The following is a 15,533-nucleotide window of genomic DNA, read 5'->3' as shown; positions in this document are numbered from 1 at the left end:
GAGAGCCCAAGGCCCAAGAGTCCTGACCCAAGACTAGTCATCGCTGCAGAACACAGTTCTCTTAATCAAGTTCCTAATTGTTCTTTCCTGCTTGGAGAGCAAGCTGGTTTTCATTGGGCTTTTTTTTCCAAAGCACAAGAAACCTGTCTCCCAGTTATTACCTCAGGGCTAATAGCAAATGACTGGAGGAGGACAGCGGCCTCCCAGGGGTGTGAGGACGTCAAAGAAATTGATGGAAAGCCTTTATTTTTCTTCTGGACATCTTGCATCTGTTCCCAGAGTCTAAGAGTCCTGTGGTGATCTCTGAGTCTACTGCAAGATGTGCCCAAAGGCCCCCACCCTATGATTCATGAGGCAGGAAAAGTGGGTCTTGTATCCCGAGAGCCTCAGGGCATCCTCAGCAGTGGAACTGACAGAGGAGAGGTCAGGCTGGAGCATTCCACTTCTATGCCCTGTCTTCTCCCCTCGTCTGTAATGTACCTAGAGATTTGGCAGGAATAACCCCCTAAGATAAATAACCAGACCCTTCCCAGCTAAGCTTCCTCTACTTGCATCATCTTGAAGCCTCTTCACTCAGAGGAACATTGCATGCAACACAGGCTCAGGAATGGGCACACTCAGATGCTTGTTGGAGTCCCTGGTAGGAAACTTCTGAGACTAAGCCTAAGGCTGCAGGGCATCAGGCAGGATGGGGCAGGAGAGTGTTGGGCTCCTAGCATCATAGAACATCGCTTGAAGGCCCTGGGCGTGTGAACCCCGATTCCTATGTGGGCAGTGGCTTAGTGAATCTGGGGACTCTTAGGATCCTTCAGATCCTGGTACTTCTTAGGGAAAAGCATTTGGCCCATTCTATGGTTAAGTTGACAACCTCTTAGTCACTTGGTGGAAGAACGAGCCGTGGATGTCTATCATTCCTAGGAAGAGAGTGTCAGGGGTAGACTTGAAACACTCCCCCAGCTTCCTCCCAGTGTACCCCATTATTACCTCGAGATCCAGGAAGTCCGGGGCTACCCTGCTTTCCCTCCTTCCCTTCATTCCCTTGGTCACCTTTGGGTCCTGGTGGCCCTGAAATATGACAACAAGGATAAGAAGATTAGAGGGTTAGAAAGCCAGGACACTGGTGGAAAAAGCAAATGATTTTCTCTGAGATGAGAGGAAGAGCCAGAACTCTGTGCTGGAAGCATATAATGGCAGGACTCAGTTTTTGTGGGGCACCGAACAAAGTTCCATGGAATCCCATTCAGGAAGAAACAGGTCCTAGCTAAGTGAAGAAGGGTGGAGGGGATTCAGGGGTATTTGTGACTCTCTCAAATCCATATGATGAAGTTCTTACCCCCAAGGTTATGGTTTGGAAAGGTGGGGCTATGGGGGGATCATGGGACTGATTAGATTTAGATGAAGTCATAGGGATGGGACAACCCCCCCCCCCAGCAATGGGATTAGTGTCTTTATAAAATGAAGAAGGTCAGTTATGGTGGAGTATACCTGTAGCCCTAGTATTTACTCAGGAGGCAGAGGCAGAAGGATGGTGAACTCAGGGCCAGCTTGGGTTATATCATGAGACCCAGTCTCCTGTCTGGAGTTGGGGGACACCATTGAGCTTGGCATTAGCATGGCTTTCCTCTCCCTTCACTTCTGTCTCTTACCACCCAGTCCCACCCCAACATCTCTCTCCCTGTCCCCCTCCCCCTGCTCTCTGCCAGACCAGAATATGGCGAATAAGTGGTCATCTACACAGCAGGGAAGGAAGCCCTCACCTGCATCCAACTACGCCAGTACCCTGAACTCAGACTTTCAGTTTCCTAAACTGAAAAGAAAGCAATGCCTGTGGTTTAAGCCCCTTAGCCTGTTTCAGTGGTCAGGGCTGACCAAGGCAGAATGGAGAGGCAGAGATTCCGTGCAGAGGAAGCATTCCTACAGGAGCTAAAGGTGATGATGTAAAGCTATGATGAACCAAGCAGCAGGAGCTCAGTGGGCTGGCAAAGAGGGAGTGTTGGAGGCTCAGGTGCTGAACTTGACTCTGACCAGGTAGGTACCAGGAACTTTGGAAGGGGTCTGGTAGGAAAGCCACGTTAGGTCTGCTCACAATAAATGGAGGAAGATGGCTGGGCTGTGGTGTGAGAGAAAAATAGAACAGAAAGAAGGTGAAAGGCAAGGTGGCAGGGGCTGTGGTCTATTGAGTGGGAGGTGGAGGAACCCTGTGTTAGGAAAGGGGCCATCAGAGACAGAAGGAATGGCCAGACTGTTTAGAGTGTAGGATAGCTGTTGGCTCCCTCTGGGGACACAGTGGAAGAGGAGGCCTAGCTAAGCTCAGGTTTCAGCTGGGCACCTGGGTGGAGGATAAGTTTCTAATTACTTATGAACGGGACTGCCTTCTGGGAGAGGCTTCGGTGTGGCGGAGATTCAAGTAGACACAACTGATTTCAGTCTCCACTATGCCTATGCCATATGTTGAAGTAACTTGTCTGAGACCACACAGGCAGCCACGGTGATCTCAGTCCAGGTCTGTCTGGCACTTATCCTTTCTGCCACACCTACAAGGCCAGACAACTCACCCTTGCCATCTTCCTGCCACTCATTCAGTCTCCCAGAAGGCCTCCCTGTCAATTCCCCATGACTATGACCTGAGGATGCTCCTTGTTGTGTTTGCTGCTGATCTTTCTTGGTCCCTTGGTTCCTCCAGGTATGGGCGCAAGCCAGACAAGCAAGTCTGGGTCACTTTGATGCATCCTGTATACCCGATCAATCTTGCTGTGGGAATCCAGGCTGCAAACACTCACTTCCTGTTGTACTAGCTGAATAGTTCAACTCATATGTCCCCAGAACCTCCTCACCTTCCTTAGGACATTGGGTTTCTATAGATGTCATTAGTTAAGGGCATACTGGAGAGGGATGGACCCTAATCTTGTGACTGGAGTCCTGTAAACAGACAGAGACACAGGCTGACCGAAGCAGAGAGGGGGATGAGGCATCTGCAGACCAAGATCGTCCCAGGCACCAGAAGTTCAAGAAGACACAGGGAGGACCCTCCCTCAGAATTTCAGAGGGGTGTAACCCCACGGATGCCTGGGTTGAAGGCTTGCAATCTCTTGACAATAAACTGTTATTTTTAGCCCCAGTGTGTGATGCTCTCCCTGGAACTCCAAACACATAGGCTCTTAGCAGAGCAATGTCTTGCACAATCTATACTTGACAAACGAATGAGGATATGAGACCAGAGGGTATTAACACACACAAAACAACCCAGCTGCCAAGATCAAGATGTCCTGATACATTCCAAAAGTTGGCACTGTCCTCAGACCCTAACAGAAGCTGACAGCTATTTAACAAGTCAATGGCTAGAGAGCAAGGGGAAAGTAGTTAACTTCTTTTGAAATTCACAAGTTATGTAAAACATTTAAGGAAAGTTGGAGGTTTTAGGTATCATTATATTTTTTTATTCCAGTTCTCAGATAACAGGACCAAGACATGAAACCTGTTTTGCCAAGAGTTATACAGCCAATACAAGGCAGAGCTAAGATGCAAACAAGCTCCATCGCCTGCATCTCTTCTCCATCCCAGTTCTGTACCAAGCTGTCTCCCCTCCCGTCAAGCTCAGCAGCAGAGCATAGATCTCTGTTGCTAAAGCTCGCCCAGTCCAAACATTTCACCCCATTCCACTCTTCATCTCTCCTTGGACCCTGGGCTCCAGGAATTGAGCGTGCCACAGCTGTGCCAACCCAAAGATGGCATTCTGAGGTAACGTCTGGGTAGTATATATGGTTATGGCTGCAGTTGCATCTAGGCTTGCCCACCAGAGTCCTTTTTATCTCTCAGAGTTTTATAGTCATGAGTCTTGATTCTCATTTTCTGAGGTAGATCACAACGTGGAGGGGTTTGGGATAAGGTCTGTCTACCAACCAAGCCCACACGGTCCCTGCCACTGATGACTCTGCCTCAGTTTTCTGATGCTACAGGGCCTATGAGAGCATCCTGACTCCTTCCCCAGTCAAAACATCTCTACCTAAGACAAGGACAGAGCAGAGACTGTAGTTCCACACCACAGGCCGGAGAGCAGCATCCACAGGAAGTTCAGGGGCAGCCCTGCTGGAGGGACACTCAAGGGTAAAGGAATAGGAACAAGATGCCCCCCTCCCCTCAGCTCACCTTCACAGAGTATCCTACATCCACTCTGAGGAAGGTAAGAGGACAGACGGTCACACAACCTACTCAGGACCTGTACACACGTCCCAACCCTCGCGGAGCCGGTCTACTTGTTTTATAAGTGACTCTATTCACAGATGTACATCTTGGTCCACTTCCTTTAACTTGTCAGCCCTAGAATCCAGCCCCCACTCCTTTACTCCACACACGTGACAGAAGGCACTGAGGGGGACTCCCTCCCCTATCCACTAGGTGGAGTTTTCTATGGAACACAAAGCAGCTGCCAGATACATCTGCTTTGAGGACTTGTTTTCATTCATCAAGAGGTTTGGCATTTGACTTGGATAAGTCATTTCCCCTCCTGGGGCCCTGTGGTTCTCCACTACGATACAGGATACAGGAGGATTAGACCAGATGACTTCAGAGGTCTACTCCCATTCCAATGAACTCTAGAAAGCTTTCATTTTAGCCATCTGCCTATGGCCTGGGTGGCCTGCCTCAAGGCTTGCCATAGCCAGGTGTTCGGGTATGTCTCCCCTCTCTGATTTTCCTTCCCTCTCTAGGGATGCCTCCCTCTCTGACAATCTAAGTTCTCTGTGCCTTTAAACTGCACAGGCAGATTTTGACCTCATCAATGCCAAAGGATCCAAAGCAGAAGAAAACACTGCTTTGCTGTGAATGTCTACGAAAGGTGAACTGGGGTCGGAACCCCTAGAAAACTGCACAGCAAAGCGAGAGAATGAAAATCACCTGCAGCTCAAGGATAATGCAAATGCTCTCATCTTTGAAAAACACGTGCTCTTGAGTATTTATGAGTATGAACCGGGAAAGAACAAAGGGGCGGAGCATGGTATCTGCTTGTCTGTATGTGTGTGTACATGTGAGCTATGCATGTAGGGTATCTGTGTTTGTGTATATGTGCACGTGTGTGTACCTATAAACAATGCACTCACATATGTGTGTTGGTTCACACGTGTACACATACATATGAATTACACATGCAGATGTTTGTGCATGTGTGTGTGCTGGTGAGTTATGCATGGAGGTGGCTATGTGTGTGTCTGTGCATGTATATGCCTATTTGTATACATGTGAGTTATGTATCCAGGTGTCTGTGTCTGTACATATGAACACAGGTGAGCTGTGCATACAGGTATCTGTGTTTGTAAATATATCTGTGCATGTGTGTGTGCATGTGAGTTATACATTCAAGTATGTGTGTTTATGCAGGTATGTATAGGCAAACATGCATGTGTGTGTGTGTGTGTGTGTGAATGTGTACATGTGTGTTTAGAGAGGTATAAATTAGAGACAAATTAGGAAGAATTATGGGAGGGAGGCCACTCCGACAACAGTTTAAAAGTTCACGGAAGCATAGTAGAGCACTCTGGATATGCAGAGCTACAGGTACCAGGATGACTATGGCTCCCTGTGGTCACTGTGGAAGCTCAGAGGAGGGTCTGCAGTGTGGTGAGGAGAGGACACAGGGCTGGGGGAGGTGAACTGGAGAGATTCAGATGGCTCTGTCTACCTCTCTGTTTGGGGGTGGAAAGCAGACAGGACCAGAGAGAATGCTCCAGAAACCAAAACAGGAGTTATAGAAGCATGGCCACACGAAGGTGCTGGGTGCTGGGATTTAAGGGTGTGTGCCACCACTGCCTGGCCAAACATTTTTCTAACAGTCTGATAGGCCAAGTTCAAGTTTGGAATTCTCCAGTCCTAGAAGCTCTACTCATTAGAGCCTTTGCAACTGAAGGACCCCTCTGCCCTGTTGTCAGATCCTATAACAGCACCCTCTTCTGTCTCTTGAAGGCTGCAGAGGACATACCAGATCTCTGACCACCTAACCCATCACCATCCACCCGTAGTTGTTTTCCTGCCTAGGGGCAAGGATGCTGGGTCTATTCTCTGCTCCAGGGGTGTTTTACACAGCAGAGAGACCTAGGCAGGCCCTGGAAATGGGCACAGGTCATTTAGGCAGAACATTCCAGAATCATACAATGTAAGACTTAAAGGTGAAGGTATAAATCTTAATTGCCACTCCAGGATGGGCCTTTGGTATGAGTTTTGCATGGGGAGGCCTTAGTAGGAATGGTATGCAAGAGGAACCATGAACAGGGTGAGTCACCAAGTACCTTTGGCAAGGGTGATGTTCCTCAAGGCGATGGAGTGCTCCCAGTCCTTCAGACGCAGGTCCTCGGTCACCACGTTGAGCGTGGCCAGCTCCTGCTTGAGCTGCATCTCCATGTCCATGTGCACAAGCCTCATTCGGCGCGTGTCTGCGCTGGCATTGCTCACCAGCACCTGCAGGTCCTGTAGCCAAGTGCTGTGCAGGGCCACGTCATAGGACAGGCTGTGGTTGAGGCCACGGAGCGTACCACCCATGTCAGCCAGCTCCTCACCCAGGACCCCCACCCTGCGTGCTAGCCCATCCAACAGGCCAGCATGCCGCTGCAGCAGCAGCTGGCTTCTATTGCTTTCCACCTGCAGTTGGTAGAGTTCCAGCTGTGCGGAGTCACTCTGCTGTCCTGTTCGGTCGCGCAGCAGGGCCATTGCCTGTTCAGTCTGTGCCGCCTGCGCGTGCAGCCCCCACAGTGTGCCCTCCAGCCTCTGCACCAAGCCTGCCAGGGCCAACAATGAGTCTGTCTGGTTTTGCAGTGCATCCTGAACCTTCCACACCTGTTCCGTCAGGTCTGCCTGCAATGGAGCCTGCAGCAGCCGCAGTTGCATGTCCCTGAAGCTCTCATTCAGCCGGTTGACGTTCCGAGTCAGTGCCTTCAAGTCATCTGGGGAGCTGCGAGGCCGGGACACTGTGGAAGAGGTGAGGAGTGAGAAGGGTTTGAGCAGAGAGGTCTAAATAACAATAGGCAAGTCTATGGCATATAGCAGGTGCTCAATAAAAGGTAAATGAAAGGGAGGGGTAGCTGACACTGGATGCTTCAGTAGATCCCAGGCCCTAAGCTAACAGCCCTATGTGTCACTATAATCACCTACAGATATTGCTGATACTAGGCAGGATGTTAGCTTTGGGACTTTAAAAGATTCCCAGCAACTCTAAGTTAGAGCCAGGTTAGTGTCCTGCTGCACAAATATATGCATCATGTATTAGGTTGACCCACAGGAACTGGCCATTATTTTCCATTGGCTAGAAATCGGATATGAACAGTTTTATGGAATTCAATGGTTCCAAGCTGGGAAGTGGGGGTGCACACCTTTAACCCCAGCACTCAGGAGGCAGAGGTAGGCAGATTTCAGCGAGTTCAAGGCCAGTGTGGTCTACAGAGTGAGTTTCAGGACAGTCAAAGCTATACAAAAAAAAATCATGTCTCAAAAGAAGAAAACAAAAAGATATTGGTTGTTTTCTCCATAGCTCAGGGCCCATCCTGGCAGAGGTAGAAAGGATGTGAGTGGAGGGCTGGAGGGCCCTGTGCAAGGCTGCTTTCTAAGTGTGGGAGGGCCTTTGTACTCATGCACTTACAGAACCCGCACAAGACTGAGCTGTCAGCGTTCTGTTCTAGAGGGGAGTGGGGTGCATGAGGCCCCATCCTCCTGAAGAACTATTGGTGTTAATGGTTGCTAGATAAGGAAGATGTTTTCTTCAGTGATAGGCCTCTAGTTAGCTGCCTGCACTCCTCTAAATACTGTTCCTGTAAACTACTCTCATTAAGCTTGCTTACACACACACACACACACACACACACACACACACACACACACGTGCACGCGTGCATGCGTACACACACACACACACACACACACACTCTCACACACACACACACACCCTGAGACAAAGTTTTTATGTGTATGATCCCTTCTACTACAGGAAGTAGGTACCAGCAATGGTAGAAAATTCTCCTATGGGAATTAAAGACCTAATAGCCAGTGGTGACATTAAAGGGTGAGGCCTTTTGGAAGTGACTAGGTCACGTAGGCAGAACTTGGGCATGAAGTCCAAGGAAGCTGACCACCTTTACAGAAGGACACAAGAGAGGTGCCATCATGTGGGCTACTGACCCCTTTGCCTCAAGAGTCAAACTGCCCTCAGATCCAGGACTGCGGATGCCTCCTGTGGAGAGAATGCCTGACTACCTCGGATCAAAGACTTTCGCCCTTGCCTTTGAAGTACCTTTTCCTTTTCCTGTTGATGTTAAATGGCTTGGTATCGGGTTGCCCTTGGTTTCGATATTGCCTCTGGTTATATAAACTGGGGGCTCTTCTAGTAAACACACACACCTCTCTCGATACAGCTACCTGGTTTCTGTGTCTCTTCTTTCTCTCTTACCCGCTTGTGTTTTCAGGTACTCAATAATTCTCTGTCCGAGAGCACCCAACAGAAGTGAGGGTCCACCAGCTGGACCTCCTACACCATCAGGCACTGAATCATTTGGGGCCTTGATCCTGGACATCCAGCCTCCAGAATCACAAGCAAGAAATTTCTGTTCCTCATAAACTATCCAGTTTAAGGCATTTCATTAGAGTGGCCCAAATAGACTGAGCCAATCCTGTTAGACCTCCTTTTTCAGCTAGATCTGTTAATGTGGCCCAGGGTCACACAGCAAATCCTACCCCAGTGGCTATCCCAGAACTAGGATATCCTCTATGCCACTGGTTCTCAACCTGTGGGTCACAACCCCTTTGTCAAATCTCTATCTCCAAAACTATTTACATTACATTATGAAGTATAAATGAAAATAATTTTATGGTTTAGAGTCACCGCAATAGCATTAGGAAGGCTGAGAAACGCTACTTTATGCATTTCACCTTCCCGAGAGCTGCTTAAAGCAACTCCATCTGGCAATAGGTAGAACCAGGCTGACAGCTACAGTGCTGGTTTTGTGGCTTCCTCCGTTCAAGGTCCCATCTCTTTCTGCTGCAGCAAGAGCACCTCTGGGCAGGGGAGAGTGTTTCAGATCTATTCTTACCCCTTCTCTGCCCTTCTAGGTTTGATATGTTCCTGCCCAGCAAAAGAAGCCACTCTGTCTCTCCCAACATTTCCTCATGGAGTAGTCTTTTCCCTCATCATTAAAAAATCCTAAGAGAAGACATCTCCATCACTAGGTCCCATCACATCATCCTGGTGTCTCCTGGGAGTTCGTGCAAACTGGATGCTGAGGTTTCTAGGGACTCATGGGCCTGTAGAGCCTGAAATGGAAACAGGTAGCTTCAGTGGGATTCGGGCTTGAAACCCAGAATACCAGGAACTTAGTCCAAAGCTTGGTCAAACAAGAAAACTGATGGCATAACTTCTCTTTGAGGGCTTTGCAATGGGAATCCATAGGAGACAGGAGGAATGTTGTGCTGGCTGGTTCTGTGTGTCAACTTGACACAAGCTGGAGTTATCACAGAGAAAGGAGCCTCCCTTGAGGAAATGCCTCCATGAGATCCAGCTGTAAGGCATTTCGAAACTAGTGATCAAGGCTTCGAGGGCCCATTGTTGGTAGTCCTGGGTTCTATAAGAAAGCAAGCTGAGCAAGCCAGGGGAAGCAAGCCAGTAAGTAACATCCCTCCATGGCCTCTGCATCAGCTCCTGCTTCCTGACCTGCTTGAGTTCCAGTCCTGACTTCCTTTGGTGGTGACCAGCAATGTGGAAGTGTAAGCTGGATAAATCCTTTCCTCCCAAACTTGCTTCTTGGTCATGATGTTTGTTCAGGAATAGAAACCCTGACTCAGACAGATGTTGAGGGTCATGCCCATATTCTGTATCACAGACACATACTCCATGTACTACATGTTGGAAGAAGGAAGCAGGCCATTACATGGATTGCTAGCTTGGCATCCACATACTGGTGGTGGTTTGTTTATTCTGAGACACTTCTCCACCTCAACCAAGATACCACTGGAGAAGAACAAACTTGAAACTAGCAGAAACTAACTTGACCCAGCACTTCTAGAAGTTCTTGAGTCCTCACAGTCATGGAATGAGGGGAGGACACAGGGAATGATACGGAGAGAGGCCCAGACACTGAACATCTCAGAAACATGGCTGACACCTGAGCAGCAGGGCAAGCCTGAGCCCCAGAAGGATTGACTGGCTTCGCTCTGTTTTCTCCCTGGGAGATCTGCTGGCTGAAAAAGAGATGAAATGAAGGTATAGGGTACCAATCCACTGTCTGCTCAGATTGCCAGCCCTGCGAATTAAGAGAAACATGAAGATTCAGTGCCTGTCTCTAATTCTGGGGTTCCAAGTATCATGAATGTAATTCAGGCCATGGAAAAGGAAAACAGGAAAGTAGGACATGAGGGTTCCTGGATCATGTGATAATGCACTGCTCTACTCCTTCTGTGATGTTCCCGGAATCACACAGCGTTTGTGATGACCCCTTGTGGAGAAAGCAAGTCACTTCAGAGAAAATCCTGTGGTGTGAAATGTGCAGATTCTATACCCTAGCCAAAGATTCATGGATAGAAACTCCAGCGTGGCCAACTCAAACATGAACAGAATGTAAATTATTCCAACAGTCAGGACAAACTGAAGGTGGAGGGGCTGAGGAGGCACTTGGCAGTGCCTTTTGTGGGTCAAAGCAACGGGGGAAAGTCGAGGCAGAGCTCCAAGACTGCTTAAAACCTACACTTTCCCCGTTCATTTTCTCAGGACTAGGCTTAGGCTCCAGACATCTTGACTGCCTTCTGTCCTTGTTCTAGTCTCTCAACAGCCACTTCCAGGTTGCACGAAGATATGAACAGTCAGAGTCTAGCAAAAAGGATAAACTCCTTTATTCTACTCATGAGACTTCTGGTGTGCTGGCCCAGGCTAGGCATGCTCATCCCTATCTGCGTTCTGCAGAGCTCAGCCTCTGGATGGGTCTCCACAGTCTCTGCAATTTCATGTCTCCCCCATTCTCCTGATGAAGAGACTGAGGCCAGGAAGTGGAATGTCCATTAGTAACATGCCTCCTGACTCATGTTCCCATGGCTACACTATTGCTGCCCTCTGGAAGCTGAATCGAAGAGGTGTCAATAGAAAGACAGTTTCCAGGGGAATGAAGTGGTGAACAGCCAGAGGCAGGTGTCCACAAGACTGGGAGCTGAAGAGATCATAGACAATGCTTGACTAAGTGTAAAATCAGTATGTCTGTGCACATCCCACCCACATTGAGGCACTGAATTGGGGCAGGTGGAGAACAGAGATTTCAACACTTTCCCATAAGTCTCTACTCAGGACATCACAGAGCTCAGGCAAACTGAGGTAGGAAGGACACCCTGAGGTATGGGTATCCTGGTTCTAACATAACTGAGAATCCAGATAGTGAGCTAAGCAACTTTTTCTTCTTTCTCCTCCCAGCCCTGAAGGCCCCAAACCCTGCCCATCTGACCCTTCTTTTGTACCCACAAGCTTTATAAGTCTCTCTCTTTGTCAGGGAATGGAGCTAAGTCTGTGTTTATATGGAGACATCGGACAATGACCTTCCCCCATCCCAGGGAGTCCCTCTGGGTCCTAGATCATTGCACAACCAATCTGAACACAAATCCAAATTAAAGGAAGACGCTCCTCCCTGAGTCCACACCCTCCAGCAGAGCACGGTTTGCTTCATTCTCTCAGCTCATTTGTTTGCACGCCGAGGCTTTACAATGTCATTTCTGCAGAGTTTTCCGTTTACTATTAAAATTATAATTATTTCACAAGAGTTTTACCATCTTTCTTCTAGTTTCTTATAACTGTGTTGACTGAAAAGAGTTTCTTGAAGGGACACACTATTTATCCCAGCAATGTAGATATTTCTCTCACTCTCTCTCTGTCTCTCTGTCTCTCTCTGTGTCTCTCTGTCTCTCTCTCTCTCTCAAAATTTTCGTAACAATAAAGTCTCAAAAGTTGAATTAGTAGGTTGAAAGATATATAGACATTTTATAACTTAAAAAAAAAAATATCCCGTAACCAGATGGAGTGGTTTACAACAAACCCTAGGGAAGCTGAGGCAGGAGGAGTGGCATGAGTTTGAAGCCAGCCTAAGGTACATAGTAGATTATAAGTCAGCCTGGGCTATAGAATGAGACCACTCTTCCCCCCCCCCCCCATCTCAAAAGCCAAAACCAAACAAATAAAAAAAAAATCACTGTCAAATGACTCTTCCCAAATCATGCTAATTCATACTTAGATCATGGAAGTTTAATGGAGTCTGTTTACACGCCTACTTGACTCTGCAGCGCCATGTTCTCATTGCTCCTTCCACATATAGGAAGTGGCACCTTTGTTATTAGAGTAATTCTGTTACAGAAGCAGCCTTTTCAAGGTGATGTCTTTGTCCACTGGCATGGCCTAGATAGTTTAGGTACTGAAACCAATCAGATCACTGTTTATGAGGTCAAATTTTTGGGGGCCCCTACTCATGCTGGCCAAGCCTAGAGCAATGTCCTTCCTTTGGGACCATTTAGGCACAGCAGAGTGAATTATCTCCTTCCAACAGTCCCCCAGTGTTCCCTGCGCATGACCCACCCCCCCCCTTTAATTCCTTCCAGATGGTTGCTGTCCTCAACAGGGAACAATTCTTCCTTGAGTGTGACTCCCTTAATTCGCGTTTATGCAAACAGCTCATTTATCTCCCTTCCTGGCATATCTACTTTTAATGTGTTTTAATTATTCTTCAACTTTTATACTTTCACAAATGGGAAAATAAATATAGCCTAACAATAACAGGCGGGCTCTCCCGAGTCTTCATTAGGTGGCACGCACTCTTCTGAGTATATGTCTTCCACGCTAATACAAAGAATCTCAACCCCCTGCCATATAAGCCTCATTCATCATCTGCATCCTCATAGTCCCAGTGAAGAGACTGAGGCAAACAGAGGGTAAGTCACTCACAAGGTCACAGGGCCAGGAGGCAGCGGGGAACTGACTTTGGGCTCCGGAAGTGTGGTCACCGAGTCCCGAACACCTTTGCTTTCTGATGAAAGGACTGAGTGTGAAGACACAGCTCTATCACAGACATACTCAGTGCTGAATAAGTTAGGAAGATAGTGAGTTCCCCAGCTTAAACCCAGGCTGGAGCCAGGGTACCTGGTAGCAATCACACAGATATGTAAGTTCAGATCTCATTGCTGGGCCCTCTTTGATGAATTAGTACATATTTCATGACAATCTATAGTCAGTGTGGGAAGTAAATGCCTGCCTTGGGCTTTTAAGATCAGCATCTTAAATAAGCCTGCTTCTCATAACTTTCATTGCACCACCTGACCCTCCATCCACACTCAGTCCTGAGTCAGCTCCCTGGCCCCAGCTGTCCCGTTCATGAATAAACCATCATCTTCAGGCTCAGGCAGGGTGCTCCAGATGTGACCTGACCAGTGAGTTACTTCCTCAGCATAGCAAGAGTGCACTGGTAACAGTGAAGTGCGTGTGTGTGTGTGTGTGTGTGTGTGTGTGTGTGTGTGTGTGTGAAGAAGGCTCTCCAAGCCACTGGATGTTTAGTGACATGAATGTTGAAATTGTTTTTTTTTTTTTAAAGATTTATTTTATTTATTTTATGTGTATGAGTACATGTGTACACTGTAGCTGTATAGATAGCCATGAGCTATCATGTGTGTGGCTGTTGGGAATTGAACTCAGGACCTCTGTTGGCCCCACTGGCTCTGGCCCCGTTTGCTCCGGCATAATTCACTGTAGCTGTCTTCAGACACAACAGAAGAGGGCGTCCGATCTCATTACAGATGGTTGTGAGCCACCATGTGGTTGCTGGGATCCAAACTCAGGACCTTCAGAAGAGCAGTCAGTGTTCTTGCCCGCTGAGCCATCTTGCCAGCCCAGAATGTTGGAATTGTTAATTCCTGCCTCTATCTCATTCTTTCTGTAAGAGGGTATGCTTATCTGTGCATGTATGTGTACGTATGTGTATATGTGAATATATGTGTATGTGTGTTTGCGTATGCATGTGTACATCTGTGTGTATGTGTGTGTGCATTCATGTGTGTGTGTGTGTGCATTTGTGTGTGTATGTGGGTGTGTGTGCATTCGTGTGGGTGTGTATGCACGTGTGCATGCATTGCATTTGTGTGTGTGTATGTATGTGTGCGTGCACGTGCATGTGTGTAGGCCAGAGCTCAGCTTCAGGTGTTGCTCTTCAAGCACCATCGGACTTGTCTTTTGAGACAGGCTCTCTCACTGGTCTTGACAGTTTGGTTAGGTTGGTTGGCCAGTGAGCTCTAGGAATCCTTCTATCTCTACTTTCTCAGCACTGGGATTATAAATATGTGCCAACATGTCCCAATTTTTATGCAGTTGTTGGTGGTTAAACTCAGGTCTTCATGTTTGCAGGCCAAGCACTTCACTCCAGCCCTGCATCCTATACATTTGTGAGGGATCACACATCTATTATGCTCCTTCATTTTCAACCCAATCTTCCCTTGAGAAATGAGAAGATACAGTTATAAAATTCATATTCTTCTTTATCTGAGATGGGATGCCAAGAGATTGTTTGAAGCATAGAACAATGGGGCACTTGGGCCATTTGCCCTTCCTGGTGCTCTCCTCTGAATCTGCTGCTAGGGTAGTCGGTCACGTGCCAAATCCAAGCAGGAGGAAAGGAAGGGACAGGGTAGTTATCACTCTAATGTCTATCAGACAGTCCTAGCTTTTAGAAGTTGCTCTCTTGCCCTTCCCAGCAAGCTTGGGAAGTAGGAATGGCCACACCCACTTTCGGGTGAAGCAGGTGATATTGTGAATGGGCAGGCTTGGCTGCTGGGCAGGGAAGGCCTTGGAACCACAGCTGTCACCCACTGAACAAAGCTGCATAGAGCATCCTCCCCCCTGCAGGGATGCACTTGCCAAGTGTCCTTCAGTCCTCCCTGTAGTCCTTCTGCTCCTGAGCATAGACCGTGTCACTATTCACTGCTGGGAAAATCTAAACACAGGCTTCCCAGTCGATAAGCTCAAGGCCACCCTGCCAGTAGGAGTGAATTGTAAGCCTCTACTCCTACCAAGGTTCTGGCACAAACCCTGCTACCTTCAGGCCAGTAATGCAGAAAGGCAGGCAGGTATCAGAACTCACACAGAACATTATATTCGAGGCAGAGTGTGTGAGAGGATAGGGCTGAACGATAATGGCAAAACCAGCACATTTGCAGAAGCATCAGGGACGAGGGGCATGTTTTTCAGATGGGCCGTGGCACAGGTCACGATGAGTGATGTGAATGAAAAATTCATTTTAAATCAGAGTTTGGAGCCAGGGTAACTGGACTGGACCCTTGCTGTGCAAGTTTGTGGGCCTGTGCAATGTCTGTGTAATAAGTCGGAGCATGGTGGCAGGGATCAGCAGCTCCGGCACTGGTAAGGCAGAGAGACCCTGGGGCTCACTGCCAGCCCAGCCTACTCAGCCAATTCCAGGCCAGTGAGAGAGACTTTGCCTCCAAAAGCAAGGTTGGAGAGCACCTGAGGAATTGACCTCATGGTTGACCACTGG

General features: G+C 48.1%; 1 protein-coding gene across 3 annotated transcripts in view; it reads right to left on the bottom strand.

Annotated features, from left to right (window-relative positions):
- The window catches only part of Scara5 (scavenger receptor class A member 5), a 97,080-nt gene that overhangs the window by 28,110 nt on the left and 53,437 nt on the right, over window positions 1-15,533 (bottom strand). For all 3 annotated transcript variants that reach the window (XM_031361953.1, XM_031361954.1, XM_031361952.1), the window contains exons 4-5: window positions 6,279-6,953; window positions 985-1,065 (exon numbers count right to left, since the gene is read on the bottom strand). In XM_031361953.1, the coding sequence (XP_031217813.1) occupies window positions 985-1,065; window positions 6,279-6,953 (756 nt within the window). The remainder of the gene's footprint in view (window positions 1-984; window positions 1,066-6,278; window positions 6,954-15,533) is intronic.

This window comes from Mastomys coucha, unplaced genomic scaffold (assembly GCF_008632895.1).
Source record: "Mastomys coucha isolate ucsf_1 unplaced genomic scaffold, UCSF_Mcou_1 pScaffold9, whole genome shotgun sequence".
In the NCBI taxonomy this organism is placed as follows: domain Eukaryota; kingdom Metazoa; phylum Chordata; class Mammalia; order Rodentia; family Muridae; genus Mastomys; species Mastomys coucha.
This window is presented reverse-complemented; position numbering and strand designations above follow the sequence as displayed.